The sequence below is a fragment of the Trachurus japonicus genome, chromosome 4 (assembly GCF_045865225.1).
Source record: "Trachurus japonicus isolate A0001 chromosome 4, Traja_1.0".
NCBI lineage: Eukaryota > Metazoa > Chordata > Actinopteri > Carangiformes > Carangidae > Trachurus > Trachurus japonicus.
Window position 1 is genome coordinate 752,812 of NC_140910.1, and position 19,987 is coordinate 772,798.

The following is a 19,987-nucleotide window of genomic DNA, read 5'->3' on the forward strand; positions in this document are numbered from 1 at the left end:
ATGACTGAGTGTTTAAGATATACATCAATGTTGATTTTATTTTATTTATGTTATTGATGACACATAGATCAGTAAACTAAACCAAACAGCAGAATTGGACAGAGAAGATTAAAAAAACAAACTGGCTCCTGGGCTACAAAGATGTACCTCACATTTTCTGGCCAAAAAGGTTTACAACCAACAGTAACTACAAACAAAAGGGAAACAAAATAATAAATATGACCAATAAGAACAACCAAAAACAAAAAGTAGCCTAAACAACAATACTTTAAATCAAATCAAGGAGAGGCTGCATTTACACACCAGGTACTATTACTCATATTGACATTGAAAATGTCAGAGGTCAGGGTTGTACATGCAAGACGCACGGATGCCTCTGCTCTTATTTCCTGCATGAACATCTCCATATCTTCTTTCTCTTGAAAAGTGAAAATGAAGGGTGCACGGATTTCATCCTCATCCATATCCATGTCGTCTTGTGTCATGAACAGGTCCCGCATTGTGATGGCCATTACTGCGTCGTCTTCATCCATACTTATAATCTGTGGTGGGATAACCTTTCCAGCAAAGTAGTGTTGGTTTTCCTTCACCCAGTCCCAGGCCACCAGAATGTCTCTTATCACAGTCACATCCTTTATGCAAAATGATAAGGAATTCCAATAACAATGAAATTAGTCATGTTCTCCTCATTGGCTCTTTTTTGAAACTGTAAAAGTAAATACATAAACTAGCAATTTTAAAACAATACATAAGCATTCACTAGAGCGTACATACCTGTATTTTGTTTCCTTGGGTGACCTCCATTGTGTCTGGCTCTGTTGGGCTGAATTGACTTTGGAGAAAAGATGACAAAAAATATTTTTCCCATGATATATTACAAACTCCCTGTGTACTGGGAACTCACATCATGGAGATTTCCTCCAAAGTATAGTCTTACAGGCACACATTTTCAATAAGAAAAAAAGTTACTATAAGTTCTCATTATACATGCACTGAGCACATTTTTATTTATTTAATTTTTTTTAGTGTTAATCAAGTGCACTGGTAAAGTCTACCATACCTACAGTAGCATGTACCGTTGTAATTACCGCCAAATTTACCACACATTGCAAGATAAACGTTTAAAAAATAACTTAATGCTTATGTCGACATAGTGACATATGTCTTGGAAAACATTTTAAACACTTAATAATTATGTTTATGTTACGTTGTTAGTAAGGCTTAGGGTAGTTCACTTCTGAAAGTCTTGGTTTTTAAATGTCAGAAGCAGGGCTTGGTTCACCCCCCTGGTTTGTGCTTGAGAGAGTTTATTGTCACCTCAGGACACCCAAGCTTTCCAAGGTGAGTGCAGTTTTTTGCCAGGTTGTTCTTCAAGCTGCATTTTCATCCAGCATATCCAGAGAGGGAGCCTTTCTTAGTCAGGCAAGGATGCTTTGAGATTAGAGCCTCTCTTTGTCAGTAACGTGAAGTTTGTGCCGAACAATTTCTTGCACTAGGCCCTCAAGAATGTTCGACTTGTGTTAAGGACAAAAAGGAGACGGCACACTAGTTAAGAGCTACCGTGACAGTTTAATGTCACTCACACATGTGAGCTCTGTTTTGTGTTTTTTGTAGTTTTGACAACATATCTCTGTTTGCATTCGACCAACCTGCAGAGCAATAGTCCAGATTTTATATACGTAATTAGGGCCCGAGTAACTAGTTTAGTTGCTTTTTGAGTTAGACAAGTCCTATGCCTTCTTATAACAGATACAGTATACCATTTTCCATTTTTGTGACCATCTTAATGATATGTTTTCCATAATAATTTTTCATCAATGACAACTTGGCATGCCTTTCTCCAGAAGACAGACTGCATGCCCTTTAATGAGGTGCATCACATGTATAGCTTTTAATTATAACTTAAAGGGGAACTTTGCAAGTCCGCTTGCTTTTCCGCTGTTTTGGTTACGCTCCTCTCGCCCATGTGCATCTGTTAACAACAAAGCCGGCGAAAAATCAAACAAATCCGTGTATCATTCGTTCTTTCTATTTTCAATTAACAAAATGTCTGGTTTTTCATATTTAAATTTTAGGGTCAGATCAAAAATACGAAATGGAAAAACAGACAGCAGGACTGAATTTTATTTTAATATTTAATTGGTCGGGTTTACGTGACCCGGAAGTTTGGCAATATCAGAGAGACGCAGTCTTTGTTAAGTATAGTTTTTTGGCTTTTTTGCCTTTATTTGATAGCACAGTGAGGTACACAGGAAAGGGGGAGGCAGAGAGAGGGGGAATGACATGCAGGAAAGGTCTGCCCGACGTGGGACTCGAACCGGAGCCCCAAGATTATTCATAGTTTTCAGTGACCAGATCCGCGGAGCCCTCACACCGAACGTGCAAACCCATTTGTATGTGCTACCCATAGACTGTAAAAAGAATGGACGTAGCGTCCGTGACGTCACCCATTGGTTTTGGGGAGTCGTTTTTGTGACTCAAATATGGCGGCCTGAACAGCGCCATGTTGGATTGGCCGGCCGAGTTCCCGCCCACTGGCCTCGAAGCAGCTGTCCACGGAGCTGCTCGGACCAGTCACTCAACGTTTCCGTGCCCTAATTGGCCAGAGTTTTAACCTAATAACAGTAAAACGGTAGAGTTAAAAAAAAAATTCACCCCCCTCAGAGTGTGTGCGGGGGTAGAAACTATCAGTTGAGACCAAAAAACGTTCTGACACCAGGCTTTTAACATGTTTATTGAGGATTTTAAGTCGGCGATTTTAACATGGGGGTCTATGGAGAATGCTGCTTTCTGACACCAGCCCCCAGAGGAAGCCGGGGGGATTGCAGTTTTTTGAACGCGGAAGTGAGCTTCACTTCTCAGACCGACAACTGCCCCCTTGGTGCTACCATGGCGCAATTGCACACCATACTGCTGCGCCCGAATTGAAGAATGTTTAATCTGGGCGCAGTCCGCTGTGACAACATCTTGGCGCATCCAATAGGAGAGGATGTAGTGGAGTCTGGAAAAAAATCAGCTGCTTGCAGAGTGCTCCCTGCTCAGCCTGACGCTAAAGTTCACCTGGAAGCATGTCAAAATAAAATAAAATATTTGCTAATAACCCAGATAGCAAAATGACATTGAATCAACGTTGAAGTATGGTCAGGCAGCTACGTTGAATCAACATTGATTCCCGACATTTAATCAACATTGAAAGCGCTCGTTTTGATAGATGTTGAATCAACGTCATATTTTCAACCATTAAGCGATACTGAATCAACACTGATTCAACGTTCATCTAAAAGCAATCTGCTGCTATATTTTTAGTTGATTTTACATTGAAAACATGTTACTGAATCGACTGTTATCTAAATGGAAGTATCGGTGTTAATTGTAGGCAGATATAAATGTTATTTTAGTCCAAAAATATGGAATCATACTAAACATATTCGAATAACTGAAAAAAGTGACAGAAAACAGGCTTTTAATATTCAAGGTTTATTCTGAAAAGGCAAGTTTATGTGAAAACATATGACTTAATTAGTTCTCCTAGTTTTATCAGTCTCCCGATCGGAGCCGTGGCACCGCACATGAAATAACAACGCTACGAGCAAAACAAAAACATAGAGCTTGACTCGGGGAACTACACATAGGAGCCATTACATTGTACAGCCAGCATTTTATTAATTATTAATGACAATAATAATCGATTTAACTTATAATGCACTTTTCATTCAAAGAAAGGCTCGCTCACCAGAGGGCATAACGTTACCTAATCCATACAGCTGTTAGTTAAAGGTGTTCAGGCCTGTTTGTAAAGAGTCCAGTCTTTGTGCTGCTGTCCTCAGCTGGAGGAGGAGGCAGCTCCAGAGGTGTGTCCCCCTCCGGTGGGTCCGGAGGAGCAGCTGTCTGCGGGTGGACTGTGTGTGGAGTGATGAGTTGTTGTAGAAGGAGACGTGTGTCTGTTGATGCACTTGTTGCTGAGCAGCAGGACTTTGTAGTGGAACCGGGATGGGACCGGGAGCCGGGACAGGGAGGTCCGGGGTTATGTGCTCAATCATCTTCACGGACTCTTCCCGGCAGCGCTGTGTCCTAGACGGAGGCATGGCTCAGCCTCTCACACCTTTTAACCTACATGTAAAACAAACAAAATGTCAGGCGATTGTCATTGATTATTTTGTCACGTAAATAAGCGTTTCCCCGACACAGGACGTCCGAGCTGCTGCTGAGACGCTCCGGTCGCCGGTAATTCACAAAGCTCAGGTGGAGCTGCGCTAACGGCAGCTGCTCCAGTCACAACACAGACCAGCAGCTTTACAGTTACCGGTAGCTATGCCACTAGGTCTCACGCCGAAAACTAGTCTAAAAGCCTTTGGTGGATGTCGAATGCTATTTTAGACCGTGTATTGTATAATATTTACTCTCAAATTAACAGTTTTTATCACTCACCTGGACAGCTAAACTGAAGCTGTATGCTTGAAAACGTGCCAGTTAAAATACATCATGAACAAAATTTAATAAACTCCATTAAGCAAAAAACACAGCTAATATCTTTATAATCAGTAAAATAAAAATATTTTTAACTTACTTTAACAGGAGCAGGGTCCAGCGCTGTCAAAGAGGGGAGAGAAAAAAAAAGCCGACTGCTGCCGCCTGGCAGTTGGGATGTACCACCACTAGGTGTAAAGTGGAGCTTTGGACTGCTCCACTCCTTGCTCTCACTGTCTGAGAACAAATTGTAGACGTTTTTGTCATGAACTAGACACAAGCCTTCAGAGGATTTTAACAGTAAAAAAAAAAATCACGTCTACAGCATAAGGTGCTTAATTGAATATGTTTGACACCCCCTTCCTCTCATTATGTGGTCTCACCCAGTTCAGTGCATTGAAACAGCATCAGTGAAACAATGTTGATTCAATGTTGGCATTTCAATTTACAATTTCAACCACCCTTCAATGTTGATTCAATGTCATATTTTCAACATTAAATTTTTAGAACGTTGATCTAGCATTGATTTTTCAACCATAACCAACAATCAACCTTTCTGACCATAATTCAACGTTGATTCAATGTCATTTTGCTATCTGGGAAGTAACTTCTCCTGACAGCAACTAACTTTACACATAAACTGGCACATCAAAATGCACCCAGATAAACAGGCTAGGAAAGGTATAAACACAGGAGACTTTTTTAAGGTGACACAAAGGGCAAACACATTACACCAGGCTGACTTTTGAAAACAAAAAGTGGACAAAAGTGGACATAACCTAACTAGGTAGCTCTCAAAGCTAACGGCACAGTTCACAGCCTACTGTTGAACACTTCACACGTCTATTCTTTGTCTTGTAGAACCTTCTCAGGCACTCCTTGAAGTTAAATGCATCCTGGTCCGGTCCATCAATGGCCCCCTTGCAACACACGTCAAGGTGCCTCCCCTTGAGCCGGTTGCACAAGGGTGTCTTCACCTTTTGAAAAACAATTCATGCATTAAAACTGCATACATATGATACTCAAATGAACTGTGAATATTTAGATAACACTTACAATCTTGAGAGCCGAAAACAGCCTCTCCACATCAGCAGTCTGGACAGGAGCTGTGAGGGCAGTTGCAGCTGCCAGGCTCAGGGCTGGATAGAGCTCACAAGGCTCTGGAGACACCAGCCAGAGGAGCACCTCCTCCAGGGATTTTGTCTTAAAGGGATAGTTCAACATTTTGGCAAATTGGCCCATTGCCATAATTGCTATAGTCATAGCAGTAGGTTCGTTACCTTTAATTGTAGGTGTAAGCTATTTTTAGTACAGCGGAGCGCAGCAGCTGGCTGCTCAGAGCTACGCTATGGAGGCTAAGGGAATTTCTTGGTTTCCCTCATTAAACTCATCAAATACAAAATCCCAAAACTCCACAGCGCTTTTGTAGACAAGTTGTGACCTGCACAACCACCACGCTATGAGATAATGACGGAACGATACGAAACGGAGCCGTTTTCGAGGTAAATTCATACAAAACCGCTGATGCGCGTTGCGTTCAGGGACAGTTTTTCAGCAAGCAGTCTCCGTATTTACCCTGTATTTACCTCGTAAAAGGCTCTGTTTCGTATCGTTCCGTCATTATCTCATAGCGTGGTGGTTGTGCAGGTCACAACTTGTCTACAAAAGCGCTGTGGAGTTTTGGGATCAAACAGCAGGTCAGCCTCCTTCAGCCTTGGGAACTGCTCTGCCAGCCTGCTCATCTCTGCCTCCCCAAAGTCAGCCGCATTCATCATGAGAATGTGTCTGGGAGAGAACACGCTGAAGAGAGACAGGCTGCTGGTGTTTGGGAAGCGAGTCTCAATGTTTTCCACAAGCTCAGTCAAGAACGGCTCCTTCACCTGTAAAATAGTTGAATACATTTTAAATTTAAAAAGCAGAGGAGAGAAGCAAGTCTGTTTGGAATGTAGTATTCCAAAAATAAGATGGTCTTTAGAGAGAGGTGCTTGGATGTTATTGGGACCATATTAAAATTCATACTTACAGTGGCATTGAATCTGTCCCAGACATTATCAGCAAAGTACGCCGGAATCTCCTCCTGCAGTGGCTTCAGGCCCTTCTCATCGTTGAGCCATGCCTGCCAGCGGTCCTTCACTTTGCTGCCCTCCTTCAGCTCTGTGAGAGACTGTTTCAGCACGGTGACCTGAGAGCAAACATGACAGTTAGTTAGGGAAATCATTTGGACTCAAAGGAGAAAATGAACGACTATAATATTATAATATGGCATTGATATCATACCTCCTGCTCCACCTGAAAAAAGAAAAGATTTCTTTTTTGAAAAATCATAAACTGCCGGTGCAGCTTCTCGTGTACAAGCTGCATAAGGCACAGGGCAGGGGGAAAGAAAGAATCCTTTACGAAGGCGTAGAGCCCTACTGCAGTAGGCTCAGACCGGGCCTGGCGGGAGAGGTCCGCAATAAGCGCTGGAAGGATGCGGCGCATTACGTTGGTGGCCTCCATGTTTGACTCCCACCTGGTGGCATTTCCTCCCTACAAAATAAATTGGTCACACTTGAATACATGATTTTTCAATGAGCTCAACAAGTATCTCTAAATGTTATAATAGCACTGACCTGGAGTTTGAGTTCTGGGAGATCAAACAGCCTCTCCAATTCTCTCAAACTGCTCGTTCGATTGCTGGATGCCTGATAAAACCAGAAGACTGTGCCCATTGTTCTGGTGTACTTTAACAGGTACGCCCCCCCACCCCCCCCCCCACCCCTTGGCCTTGATGCAGTCAGAGACCGCCAGGTTGAGGCGATGAGCCACACAGTGGATGGTTATTAAACCAGGGAATGACTCCTGAAGTCTCTTCCCCACTCCAGACGTTTTACCTAACAATACAAGTTGAAAATTAAAATTTCCCCATCATTAAGTAAAATAAAAGACCAATGCAAGAGAGACAACTTACCAGTCATTACTGCAGCCCCATCGCTGGCAAAGGAGGCCAGTGTCGTGGTAGGTAGACCCCTCAGTCTAATGACCCCTATGATGGAGTCATACAGTGACGCTGCATCACCCGCTGAAACCTCGACCATGTGGAGCACTCTGGTCTTGGGCACGGTGTTCCCCACATGGTCAGGTCCCAAAAAGCTAAACAAAAAATCAAAATTCAGTCCAAGGTATTTTAACCTTTGAACACATCCATTTTACATAATATAATAGTAGATGTCAGAAAACAATCTAACCTCACAACAAGACCCAGCTGCTTAGTGACAGAGATGTCCGTGGTTTCATCAACCATTAATCCCCACACTGGAGATTTGGACACCTCTGCCACCAAGTCATCATCCATGATGCTGCCCACAATTTCAACCAGTTCATCGATGATGATGCCACTTGTGTACTTGGTGTTGGCGCTGACCTAGGGGTACAGTTAGGCTGGCTTAGATGACAGTCATGAGATGTTCAATTGACAATAATGGAATTCATTGAAATTTAAATTCTACAGAATATTTACATTCAACCCCTCAAAATAGTAGCAACCGAGGCGTTTGCAGAGTTGCAAGATTGCCCCGTAGCTCGTATGATGAGGCCACTTTTGCTTCAAGCATTCATATGCTATCTGGAAGCAACCCTCCAGGGCCCGGTGGTCCATATCCACCTGGGCAGCGAGGGCACGCTGCAACGTTCTCCCTAAAGATGTTTTCTTTTTTTAAAACAATAGTCTATTCATCACTGACAATAATTAATTATGACACATGGTAATACTTTTATAAAGTACCTTCTTGGATGCCTCTCTCTTTTATTTCTGCTGCTCGGTGGACAGCAGTGAGCTCATGCCTTTTGAGGCTGTCAAGCCTGAAATTTGAGGAAGGCTGCTTGACAAACATGGGCTGTTGAGGTGCAGGAGGGGCGTGTCTAATTGACAATTAGACACAATTAATACAGGCATATGGCTTTGAGAACTTCTTGAATGTATATGTATATATACCATGTCATTCTTTAATTCTCTCTTTTATTTTTTACTTTAATCCGATGCGCTATACTATGCAATACACCTGGCACTTTAAACTGAGTGCACTTTAGGGCACCGTGCAATACAACTTGGTACCCATGTACTCCTGCACTTTAGCACCTGTCACTTTGGCCCAGCACTTTGCACTTTATTTCCCAAACTGTCCAGGTTCCATTACTGGCTTGAGTATCTGACCTGTTTTTTACCTTGTTGTCTACTTGTCATGTTGTGTATATAACTGTGTTCCCCTGTTACTGTATTGTATTTATGTCCTGGGACTCCGGATGGAAATTAGCATCGATGCTATAATCCGGCACATTTACATGTTTCTTATATGTACATTGATGTGCGATGTCCCAGTCAAATAAACAAATAAAGTAAAGTTATCATGCCTAACTAAAAGCATCTACCCGGCTTGGCTTCCACTTGCAGTGGCCTCGGACTGCCCTTCACTTGCCTCAACAGCCTCCTCTGAGTCTGACCTAACCCAAGAAGTCAATTACCACATTTCGTCAGAAATTGAAACAGTAATAAGCGTTACTAACGCATGTAGCAAACATCAGTAGTGAGGGTGGCATTTCTTTTTTTGGCATGAATCGGGGGTAAATTAATGTTATGCTCAGTTAGCTTCAGTGTCATGATGTGTGATAAAGTAAATCGACTAGCTAGCTAACCCCGTTCCTCCTCTTGATGCCGAGTCCTGCCCTCCACTCGCCTCGGTTTCTTCAGCTTGAGACCTGATTAGAAAGTTACACCTCGTCAGAAAAAATATAATTCAAAAAAGATTTTATTGATTTATTGATTATATCTTGAGCTGTTATCCGTCTGCGCTGTTTCTACCTGTCCTCCTCATCCTCTCTTGCTCTTTTCTCATTAAAAAAGTTGCTGATTTTTTGCGACATTATGAGGTCTGTGAAGCATAAAATATGGGTGAAACATGGGTTTTTTGTATGAAACTTTGTGTTTTTTATGCAAAATAATTCACCTCAACGTGCCGCGGAGTCCTCCTGACGCTAACGGTCGCCAAGCAGCAAAAGAAACCACCGCGTCGCTCGGGGGGCGACCGCCATTCCGACGGTCTGCCAGTCCGAAAATTCCCGAAGGTCCGTCATTTCGAACTTCCCGAGGGGCCGCCGTTCCGAATGTGTTCTATTTTGAAAATTGACCGGATTCTCTCGTGGTTTGACTTCCTGCCCGGCTTGACACGACGCGCCGCGGGGACAGCGCCCGACCGGCCCCTCCCCATCCCCCTCCGCCTCCAAAGTTTCACTCAGGTGCGAGTCTGATGCATTACATCCATGGTCTGATGCAGCCGCGGCACTCCTGCTGAAAATAAATGTCCTTGCTCTGTGCTTTGGTTAGGTTTAGGCAATGTAGAAAGGAGTTGGTTAAGTTCAGTAAAAAGGTTAGGTAGAGGCCAATAAAATCGCAGTTAATATGTATCTCCCCCGGGAGTCGAACCCTGATCCACCGCGTCAAAAGCAGATGCTCTGACCACTACGCTACCACCGCAATAAGATTTATTTACTCCGTGCCGTAAACCATTCAAGATTTTTTCAGGTTTGGAATGGCACCCTTTCTTTCAGGTTCGTAATGGCACCCTTTTCCCATAAATAATTAAGGGTCGGCATTCCGACAAATTAAAGTAAACGTTCGGAGTGGCGGCCCTTCGGAATGGCACCCTGGAACCGCGTCGCTCTGCGCCAGTGAGGTGCGTTCGCGCTCAGCACAAGGTTAGACCGGAGCGGAGCCCCAAGAGCCCCGCCCCGCGGGAACACAAGCAGAGCGTCAACGTCATTTTGCCGCCCGGAGATGAAATCAAATGCACCCTTCTGCTGCGGTCCGATTTGAAAATCTGATTTATATAATTATTCATATAGGCTCCACCTGTCAATAAGACACACGTGGAAGAAGAGGTGCAGTTTATTGTGTTTCACCAACGAGGAGCTGTCATTACGCACGACTTTTACGCACTGCTGCGCGCTCATTAGTGTCCATAATTAAACCTTGACACTCATATCAAATCAAACTTACATTACAGACAGGTGGATTGGGTTCTCTGTCTCTCTCTCCCACTCCGAACAGACAGACGGACGCAGCCTGTCTAGCCTCTACCTGCTGTTTTTACTAAACTTAGCCAACTCCTTTCTTCATTGCCTGAACCCAACCAAAGCGAAATTTACTTCTTTTTTTTTCTCTCTCAGTCTGCTGTCAGCAGGAGCGGCGGCTGCAGCCTCGAGCGCAGGGAGGGAGGGCTTTGATTATCAGTTTACACATCTTGATCAGCATTTATGATGGTCGTGCGCGATCTGACATGATCTGGCTCCTTTCTGGGCCGTGTGTGTGTGTGTGATGTGCGTTTCTGTGTGTTTCTGAGAGCTCTCTCTCTTTCAGTAATTCTCGTTATTTTGCTCTCTCTCACACACACACAGAGAGAGAGAGAGAGAGAAAGCTGCATGCTCCTCAATGGAAGAGCTTGTCACAAAGTAGCGATGACAGTTCAAACTAACGGGACCACCCATTGGTTCGACCTCCTATTGGTCCGACTTGTGGTTGATTTTGTCGGAGTAACGGGAGGTCGAACCAATGGGCAGTTCCCCCCCCTGCGGTGGGCGCAGCACAAACCACGTTCGGTGTGAAAGGCCCATAAAACATTGGTTGGGCAACAAGACCAGACACTGTACGGAGCAGTAACCATACTTAGGTCATCTCACTGGTCATGAAATAAGACACGTTGTCAGAGCTAATTCATGTAAGATGAAAAGGAAGCAGAGAACTTTGTAATCATTTTTCATCAAAAAAAAAAAGGCAGGTGATGGGTCCAATGTACCTCTTATAAATCTGTTTAAGGGAAATATGATTTCTCTCTCTCTCACTCTCTTCTCCCTCCCTCCCTCTTTGCATTTGGACTTAAACAGTTTTAAGTTTACCTGGTATGTTCACGTGATATTGTTGCAATTACATCGTGAATGAAGTGAACAGAATGAGTGAAACTGTGTTTGTCAGAAAGGCTATTACTGTTCTCTAACCCTGCTGCTTGTTATCCATGGTGCTGAAAACGGACGCGTAAAGGCGCATTTGACTGAATTGATCAACATGTACGTAGTTTGTGCTGTGTTTGTGTCCATAGTTACGTTAGCGGGATGTGAGTGAGACTGCATTTGAAGAAGTTCAAATTATCCTAACCACACAGATAAGCTACATAGCAGACTTTTGTGATGATTATTTACTGGGCATGTATACTGATTGATACTGTAGTTAAGTCATGTGACTAGTGACCTTGCCATACCTTAGCTTTGACTGAATGACTTGCCACAAAACGAAAGTAAAGAAACGCCCAGTGTTTCCGCCACCACTAATAATAACAAAATAGAGACAAAACGATATATTTATCAAAAATGGGCCCATTAACAAGTGTGGGTAACGTAGATTCATCCACATTAACATGAAACTTTTTTTTTATAACCAAATAGAAACTCCTCGTTGTCCCTTTAACTCTACCGTTTTACTGTTATTAGGTTAAAACTCTGGCCAATTAGGGCGCGGAAACGTTGAGTGACAGGTCCGAGCAGCTCCGTGGACAGCTGCTTCGAGGGCAGTGGGCGGGTTCTCGGCCGGCCAATCCAACATGGCGCTGTTCAGGCCGCCATATTTGAGTCACAAAAACGACTCCACAAAACCAATGGGTGACGTCACGGACGCTACGTCCATTCTTTTTACAGTCTACTGTATGTTTGGAGGCAGCTTTCGTCACCGGCCACCAGCTCCCCGACCAATCAGCACCGGCTGCTGCCTGCCGCTAACGGTTGCTAGGCGCTCTAGCCGCTCTGCTGCGGCTAACAGCTGCTAACAGCTGCCTGAATGGGAATCGTTAGTGCGGCTGGCGCTAACGAGCCGTTAACGAGCTAACGAGCCGGCGGATCAGCTGTAGATGCTGTGTCACGGCTCTGGCGTCCTCTCCTAGTAGTGTCCACGCTACTAGTGCTGTTAAGAGTCGCTCGTTAGTAGCTCGTTAGCGCTAGCAGAAGTGTCGATGTGTGTTTATTACTTTTTTTTCTCTGTTGTGTGATTTTGCGGGTGTGAATGCGGCGCAAGGGGGAGGGGGGATCGGAGAGTGCTCCTGGAGCCCCGCCCATAATCAAGGCATTTTTTGAATTTCAAGCTTAGAGCACGTCATCCAAAACTGAGGGGTTTAGTTGCTCTTTAAATAGCTTTGTTGATCATGCGCTCAAAGTCATTTAAGTGCTGTTACGCACGCTGCACCTCTCTCCTCCCGTCTGCTCCTCTCCTCTCCTCCCTCTCCAGTACCTGGCTGCTCAGCTCTGGAACCGGGGCTGAGAGACGTCACCGCTGCCTTCACGCCGTCAGGGCGTTTAGATCCGAGTGGCCTGAGTGTCCCACCTGAGCTCTGTGCCATAGCGCGCAGCTCCAGCTCAATGAATGACAGCAGGTCTCCCAGTTACCTGCTCAGCTGCTGCTCAACACTGATCAGAACAGCTCTCCCTCGTTTGCTGAGGTTTTATTTATTTACTCTTAGTAGACCTATTGTGCGTGCACTAGACACGCAAAAGTGTGTTTTTTTTATGACTTCGTTATTGATTTATTTGAGCACGTCATATGTGTGAATGTTTAGACCTGCTGCAAACTACTGTTGACTATAAGAGCAGTTACTGCAGTTTTTTACTCGTTGCATATTGATTAGAAGATAAGTATGATGGGGAGCATACATCAGTCCGACTGCCCATAAGTCCGACGGCTCATTTCTCCGACTACCCATTCTACGGTGTTAAGGTTAGGTTTAGGGTAAGGTTAAGGGTTAGGGCTACTTAACTCGGAGAAATGGGAGGTCGGACTAATGGACGCAAAAATAAATAAATGTATGGTCGGAGAAATGGGTAGTCGGACGGACGTCATGCGCCCAAGTATGATCATACAGGCTTGCCATGATGCGACTGTTCAGCCCAAATTATTATGTGCAGTCTGTGTCTGATGCTAGTTAAAGGCCTATGGCTTGTTGAGAGTGAACAACACATGGTTTGTTATTACTGATGAGAACGCACACAACATATAATGTTGGAATGGAGTGAGATACATTCTTTTGAATGTTTGTGGAGGTGTAATGCTCAGTTCGTTGAAAATAATTTGGCACACCCAGTCTTTGCAGGTGCACACCCAATGGCCCTCATTTATGAAACTTGCGTACACAAAAAAAATGGGTGTACACCAAATTCACCGCAAGGATCGGCATTTATTAATCTGAGCGTGAGCGTACGGTACGCACAAATCTCACGCCAGCTCTGACCAGGTGTACGCACATTTGGAACCAGCGTAGAACATGCAGGAAGGAGTGCCGCTGTGTCAGAATGATTATTAAACCGGTTACACCCCGCCTTTCCGAAGCCCCGCCTTTCCGACAATAGACTTCCATTCATCGTAATAGCGGGGTTTTCTATTTTTTCTAAAGACCCTGCTATTCCGAAAAGGCTATTGGGGGAAACCCCCCCACTCCGAACGGACAGACGGACCTAATCAGAAAGGAAACGGAGGCTGTGCAGTGCGCATTGATCCTTTTTTCCTTTTTGGGGTCAAACGGATCATGTGCATAATTAACTGCAAAACAAGCAAATACTTCATATTAATGACATAATGTTCATTATGCTTCTAGCCTGTCTAGCCTCTACCTGGTCTTTTTACTAAACTTAACCAACTCCTTTCTTCATTGCCTAAGCCCAACCAAAGCATCTCCCTCAGTCAGCTGTCAGCACGAGTGGCGGCTGCAGCAGCCTCGCGCCCCTGTGAGCTCAAGCCGGGTTCAGCCGCGCTCGAGCGGAGCGGGGGGGGGGGGTTATTTCTATTATTGTGTGGAGATCTCCAACAACGGAGTCGGGGAGAAAGCAAGTGGGACAGATCTGCCCAGTCCCTGAGCAGCGCACGTTTCACAGACAAGCCACGAAGCAGAATGTAAACAACGTCACGCGGTTCAGCACCTTGGACATTGGACAGCTGCGGGGGGGCTGTGTCGGAACAGCAGTGTTTCGAAGTGGGGGTATTTCGGAACAGCGGGGTGTCGAAGTGAAGGTGTGTCGGAATGGAGAGCTGTCCCCTATTAAACCATAGTCTAATAACGCAGCGATGTGGACCACATGTTGTTGTTGTTGTTTATATTGATAAAAAGATAAAAAGTTGCCAAAAAAAAAAAAAGAAACGCTACAAACAAGTCCGTGTTGAAAATTTAACCCGACTTTTATTTTGAGCAACTGAGATGAATTAAAAACCACGATGTGACAGATGCTCGTTAATCAGCTGTGTAAACAGAAACAGTCAATGACAGACAGACCTGTTATTGTTAGATCACACACACAAACTTCCAACATCTCCTGCACCAGAGCATGACCGGACGGCTCCTCAGTCTCTCTCTCTGCCGGACACCGGAGCCCCGGTTGCGGGGGCGGGGGCGGGGGCGGGTGGGGGGCTCCGCTATCTGTCCAGGTGCAGCTGATCTCCGTGGTGGAGTGTTTTTTTTTTCTTCCCCACCACCGGGACGTGTCAGCGGGAGATCGGGCCGGTGTTTCAAATCCCTCCATCAGCCGAACCATGCCAGAGGTGCTGATGGTCATAAAGTCGCGTTCGCAGCAGTAATATGCCTATGTGATTTCTCCTCAGTCACTTGTGTTTAGTAAACTGCAGGAGCATTTCATGAGATCGCTGGGTTTCCTGACGTGGTCGGTGACACGTGCGTCTGCAGCCTCCATCCACCGGGATGACGCTTATCAATCACAAAATCTATCAATCTATCAATGTCCAGATATTTAATGTTGCCGCCCTCTCCCTGTTCAACGCGGTAACGTCAGTAAGGTCCCTCTTCTTGGCCGTCTTCCGTGTCTCCATGTGGTAAAAGGGGCAGGGCGACGCCTCTAAAGCAGGAATATATCGGGGCGGGACATTTAAATGACGCTCGTTTTCAGCCGCCGGATTTATCACCACCACGCCGGTTCTACGCCGAAATCAGCAGCGTACACACTTTTAGTAAATCACACGTGACACTTGGCGTACACTGACAGCTTGGACGCACTAGACGCGGAACCGAAGTGCAGCGCCCTGGAGCGGAGGGAGTTTCAGTTCGGCGCACATGTTAACAGGTCTGCCTGGCCGCACATCTCGCGCTGTGGAGCGCAGTGCGCGCGCCTGGAGCGCTTCAGTTCGGTTCATTTCTATTTTTCGCGCGAGCCGAGAGCGCCGTCTGTCAAGCTGGACAGACGTGGTCGTACCAGACAGGAAGTCGGGCACAGAAAAGGCGAGAGAATCCGGTCAATTTTCAAAATAAAATAATTAAATGATGATTAATTAAGTTGTTGCTTGTCCATCTATACATATTTGACCGTTGCGTCTGCACATGAGACACACAGACACATGTTTAAAATGACGTGTGTGTGAAAAAGCGAGTGAATACGAGTATGAACGACTGCAGTCGATGTCTGACCGGCGCGGAGAGAGGAGGAGAAGTATGCTCCCAGTGCGACCACCCAAGCGCCCGAGAAGCCGCGCGCAGTGCGCGCGCCCAGCTTCCGCGTGCAGTGCGTCCAAGGGGTGATATTTACACCAGATCCTGTGCAAGTTTGATAAATGAGGGCCAATGTCACAATGACGACACTTCCAGCCGGCAGTTCTGCCACAGTGTGCGCACCGCCTGCGCCCTTTTGCAGCCACACCAGGTTTTCTGCCCACTCCTGCAGTGGCCCCCTCAGGCTCCTCTTCATCTGCCTCGCTGTTCAGGCAGACCGGGAGACAGTCAGCTCCTCCACTCGGTGTTGGTGTTGGCCATTCTCGTGACCAGCCACACAAGCCGGCAGCCAGCTCCTCCATGAACTCCAGGTGACTCGTGGGCTTCTTGCCTGTGGCAGCACACTGCTCTGTGTACAGTATTTAGCTGTTTGTTGCAGCTATATCCATGAAGTGGTACAGCAGGGTTCTGTACCACTTGTTTGTTCTCCTGTGCACGGAGTAATGTGTGGATGAGCTGGTCGGAGAGGTCGACACCACCCATGTACTTGTTGTAGTCGAGGATCGCATCTGGTATCGTGATGGCCGTCCTCTCCCACCTTCCAGTCTCCTTGCACTTGATGTTCCGTGACACAGTCTGCCCGCTGAACGCTTTGTGGATCGTGGAGCACACCGACACCTCTCTGGTGTCCATCCACTTCACGAACAGCTGCTCCTCTGCCCTGATCCATTTGATGGAACCCCTTGCACTTCTTTTGCTAAGGGCATCTGCACCTGTTGGTGTGCCTCTTCTAGTGTCCCTGTACGTGCCACATGCCACAAAGCCCCGCTTGTAGAGCTCTTTGAAAAGCGTAGGGCTCGTGTAACAATGATCACAATACAGGTGGTATCCTCTCCCCAGGTGTGCTGCATCCATGAGTGATAGTATTACATCGTGACAAAGTCCCTGCCCTGAAGTGAATCTGCTTTTGCCAGTGTAGATGATGAAGTCTGATGTGTAGCCATAGCTGGAGTCCGCCAACACGAAAAGCTTAACTCCCCACTTAGTGGGCTTTGCCTTCATGTACTGGCGCATGTGGATCCTGGCCACAGAGCTTTGCATGCCTCCCTGATGGTGAAGTATAGGGGCTTGACACGGTGCAGAGGGTCGTATTCCGGAGTTCCTCTTCTCTGGTCGTTGACGACATCCTCCTCAGGGTTACTCAGGTGCACAGTCCTTGCAATAGCAATGAACCTGTCTCTGGTCATTATGTTGCATGGAAAAGACACACTGAAGATTGACCGTTGCCTCCAGTAGTCCACCAACCTGGGAAGCTGGATGGCCATGTAAAACAAGAGGCCGAGGAAGTGGAAAAATTCAGATGGTTTGAGTTCAAACCATCTGAATTTTTTACCCTTAGAGATTTCATTTGCAGCATTGATGTTGCTGTGCTGGCAAATGGTCTCTACTTCCTTCAGACCGAAAAAAAAAAAAAAAAGCTTGAACAACTTGACAGCTGGATTGTCCCCTGTTGGCGTCTGCAGACCAGTAGGTCTCTTGGGGCAGAAGTTGGGCATCCGGAGCAACGGAGTGTCCTCCTCCTCGACACCTTTCCAGCTGCCTCCTTGTGGGCTTGTACCCTGCCCTCTCCCTCTTCCATGGCCTCTCCCTCTTCCAAGTCCTCCCTCCCGTCTACCTGGTGATGATGGAGGGCCAGATGTAGTGTGGGTTGTGGGGGGTTGTGGGTCCGACTGCTCATTGTCTAAGCTGAAAGGATAAAAAGGTGAAAGAAAGCGTCATTCTTATTTCTTTCTATTTATAATCCATTATTTATTTTATCAGGACTTGTATCAGTTTTCAATAATGTTTGAGACACACACCGACACACACACACACACACACACACACAGAGACAGAGACTAAGCTCGCTCTATCAGGAATTGTATCAGATTTCAATAATGTTTGAGACACACACACCGACACACACACCGACACACACACACACACACACACACACACACACACACACACACACACACACACACACACACACACACACACACACACAGAGAGAGAGACTACGCTCGTTCACTACTGTCAGGGAATCTTCCCTCTCTTTTTGCGCGCTTCCGCCGTTTATGCTGACAATCAGTAATATCATTGTATAACATTGTATCTAGTTAGCACAGTCATACACATGAATGACCAACAAGATATGGTGTTCATCACTGCACAATAAGACAAATAAATCATTATAACATAGCCTTTCACTTACTTTTCATCTTCGTATGGATCGATGTGGTCGGGGGGCAACCGCCATTCCGACATTAGGCCCTATTGTCGGAATGGCAACACTTTACTCTTTAATAAACGTCCCACCATTCCGACAATTTTCGTCTCCTAAGGTCGGAATGGCGGTATTTTTTTCTTTTTTAAACGTGTTGCCATTCCGACAAATCTTTTAAAAGCCTATATTTTGTAGTGCTGAAATATGACCAAGCCGCTGTCCGCTGTCTCAGTGCTGAAATGAATGACAGCGTGTCACCGCCAGAGAGAGAGAGCGAGAGAGAGAGATGCGCGACGGCTCTGACTCTTTCTTTTCTTTTTTCCATGGACCAGCTTTCCTGCTTGTGTACACATTTGTCTTTCATCTTATGACACGCGCAGTCCCTGCAGATTGGCAGCTGTTTGAGAACCTAATGCATATGATTTACTATTGCGCATTTCCTTTTGCTGCTGTAATAATTATACAAATACGATGGAAACTGGTAATAACAAACATGCATCAAAATGACAGAAAGAAGTGTCAGGCAGGGAAGTGAAGTTTTGCTCGGTGCAGAGGGAGAGAGCAGAGCACAGCAGCGGATATTTAGCCTAACTGCTCCACAAAATGACACAAACAGGAGGCAAAAAAGAAAGAAAGAGGCAAACACATAAGCCGTGAGTCTCCTTCGCCGAACCTTTCCAAGCTGACCCATAAACTAGGCAATTAGTCATTATTCTAAAGCCTAAAAAACTCAAAAGACAATCAATCATTTTTTACTGCCATTTTCGACCTGTTTCCATTCCGACGGCCCGCCGGCGGGCCGTCGGGGGGGTTTTAAACAGGGAGGTGTCATAGAGGATGTCACCAGTCACTTGAAATAGTCATGCCACATATCGTTGGAAAGCTAAAACTCTTGTGATTAAAGATATGCCGACCATTCCTAAATATAATCATCACAGCAACACTCGAATCAGACTATAAACATGCTAACAAAGTTCGTAAAAAGCCGATATAACTCACGATTTGTGTCAGGGCAGGCTCAGGATCACAGGGTTTCCCCACAAACTTGGTGTCGTTACATTCAGAAAAGTCCAGTAAATCCAATCCAGTAAAGTATTTAGTCCAAAACACACGGTTGTACCGGTAGATAGCCTCATCCCGCTGCTGCATCTTATGAAATTACGCATTGTATATCCAGTAAATCCGTTTATTTCTCCTCATAAGTCCGGCGTTTACATGAAAACAATGTTTATTTCACTTCACAAAATGGCGCTGCACTCTGAGCTTTCGATTGACAGCTCACTCGACCAATCACAAGCTCCCTCTCCCCGGCTGCCGCCTGCAATAGCGAATGAGTGGCTGTGTCTGTATGAGGAACATCCCCTCCGACAGCGCTGAATGGCTTCAGCCAATAGAAACGGATCCCGATGACAACTGTAGCATTGAATAGCCAATGAAATTACGAAACGAACGATGTGCTGCATTCACGGTCCCTGGGAAAAGGCAGCACCGCCATTTTCATGCGTAACTTTGCAAAAGCTGCACTTTGGCGCATGTATTGTTTGTCAATGGCAACTTTAGGAAAACGCCTAGATATACACTTAGAAAAACATGTGTAAAATACTAATTTTTAGCAGGATTGTTATCAAATTTGAACTGGGGCCAGGTAAGGCTTCATGCTGTGGTCCCATTGTGTTTTCCAGCTAAAATTCTCAGCTACACTCATCTTCAGGCATCTGATTGCAACAAAAAAATTCAGGCGAGAATAAAAACATTC

General features: G+C 45.5%; 1 protein-coding gene across 1 annotated transcript; it reads right to left on the minus strand.

Annotated features, from left to right (window-relative positions):
- Nucleotides 1-4,071: 4,071 nt before the first annotated feature.
- Nucleotides 4,072-8,133, minus strand: LOC146988150 (zinc finger protein 862-like). The gene is made up of 9 exons (XM_085775273.1): nt 7,967-8,133; nt 7,695-7,870; nt 7,418-7,599; nt 7,226-7,340; nt 7,080-7,143; nt 6,865-6,996; nt 6,745-6,756; nt 6,491-6,649; nt 4,072-4,110 (listed from the first exon to the last, which is right to left on the minus strand). The coding sequence occupies exons 1-9, from the start codon at nt 8,102-8,104 to the stop codon at nt 4,072-4,074; spliced, it is 1,017 nt and encodes a 338-aa protein (XP_085631399.1). The 5' UTR covers nt 8,105-8,133.
- Between the last annotated feature and the right edge of the window lie 11,854 nt (nt 8,134-19,987).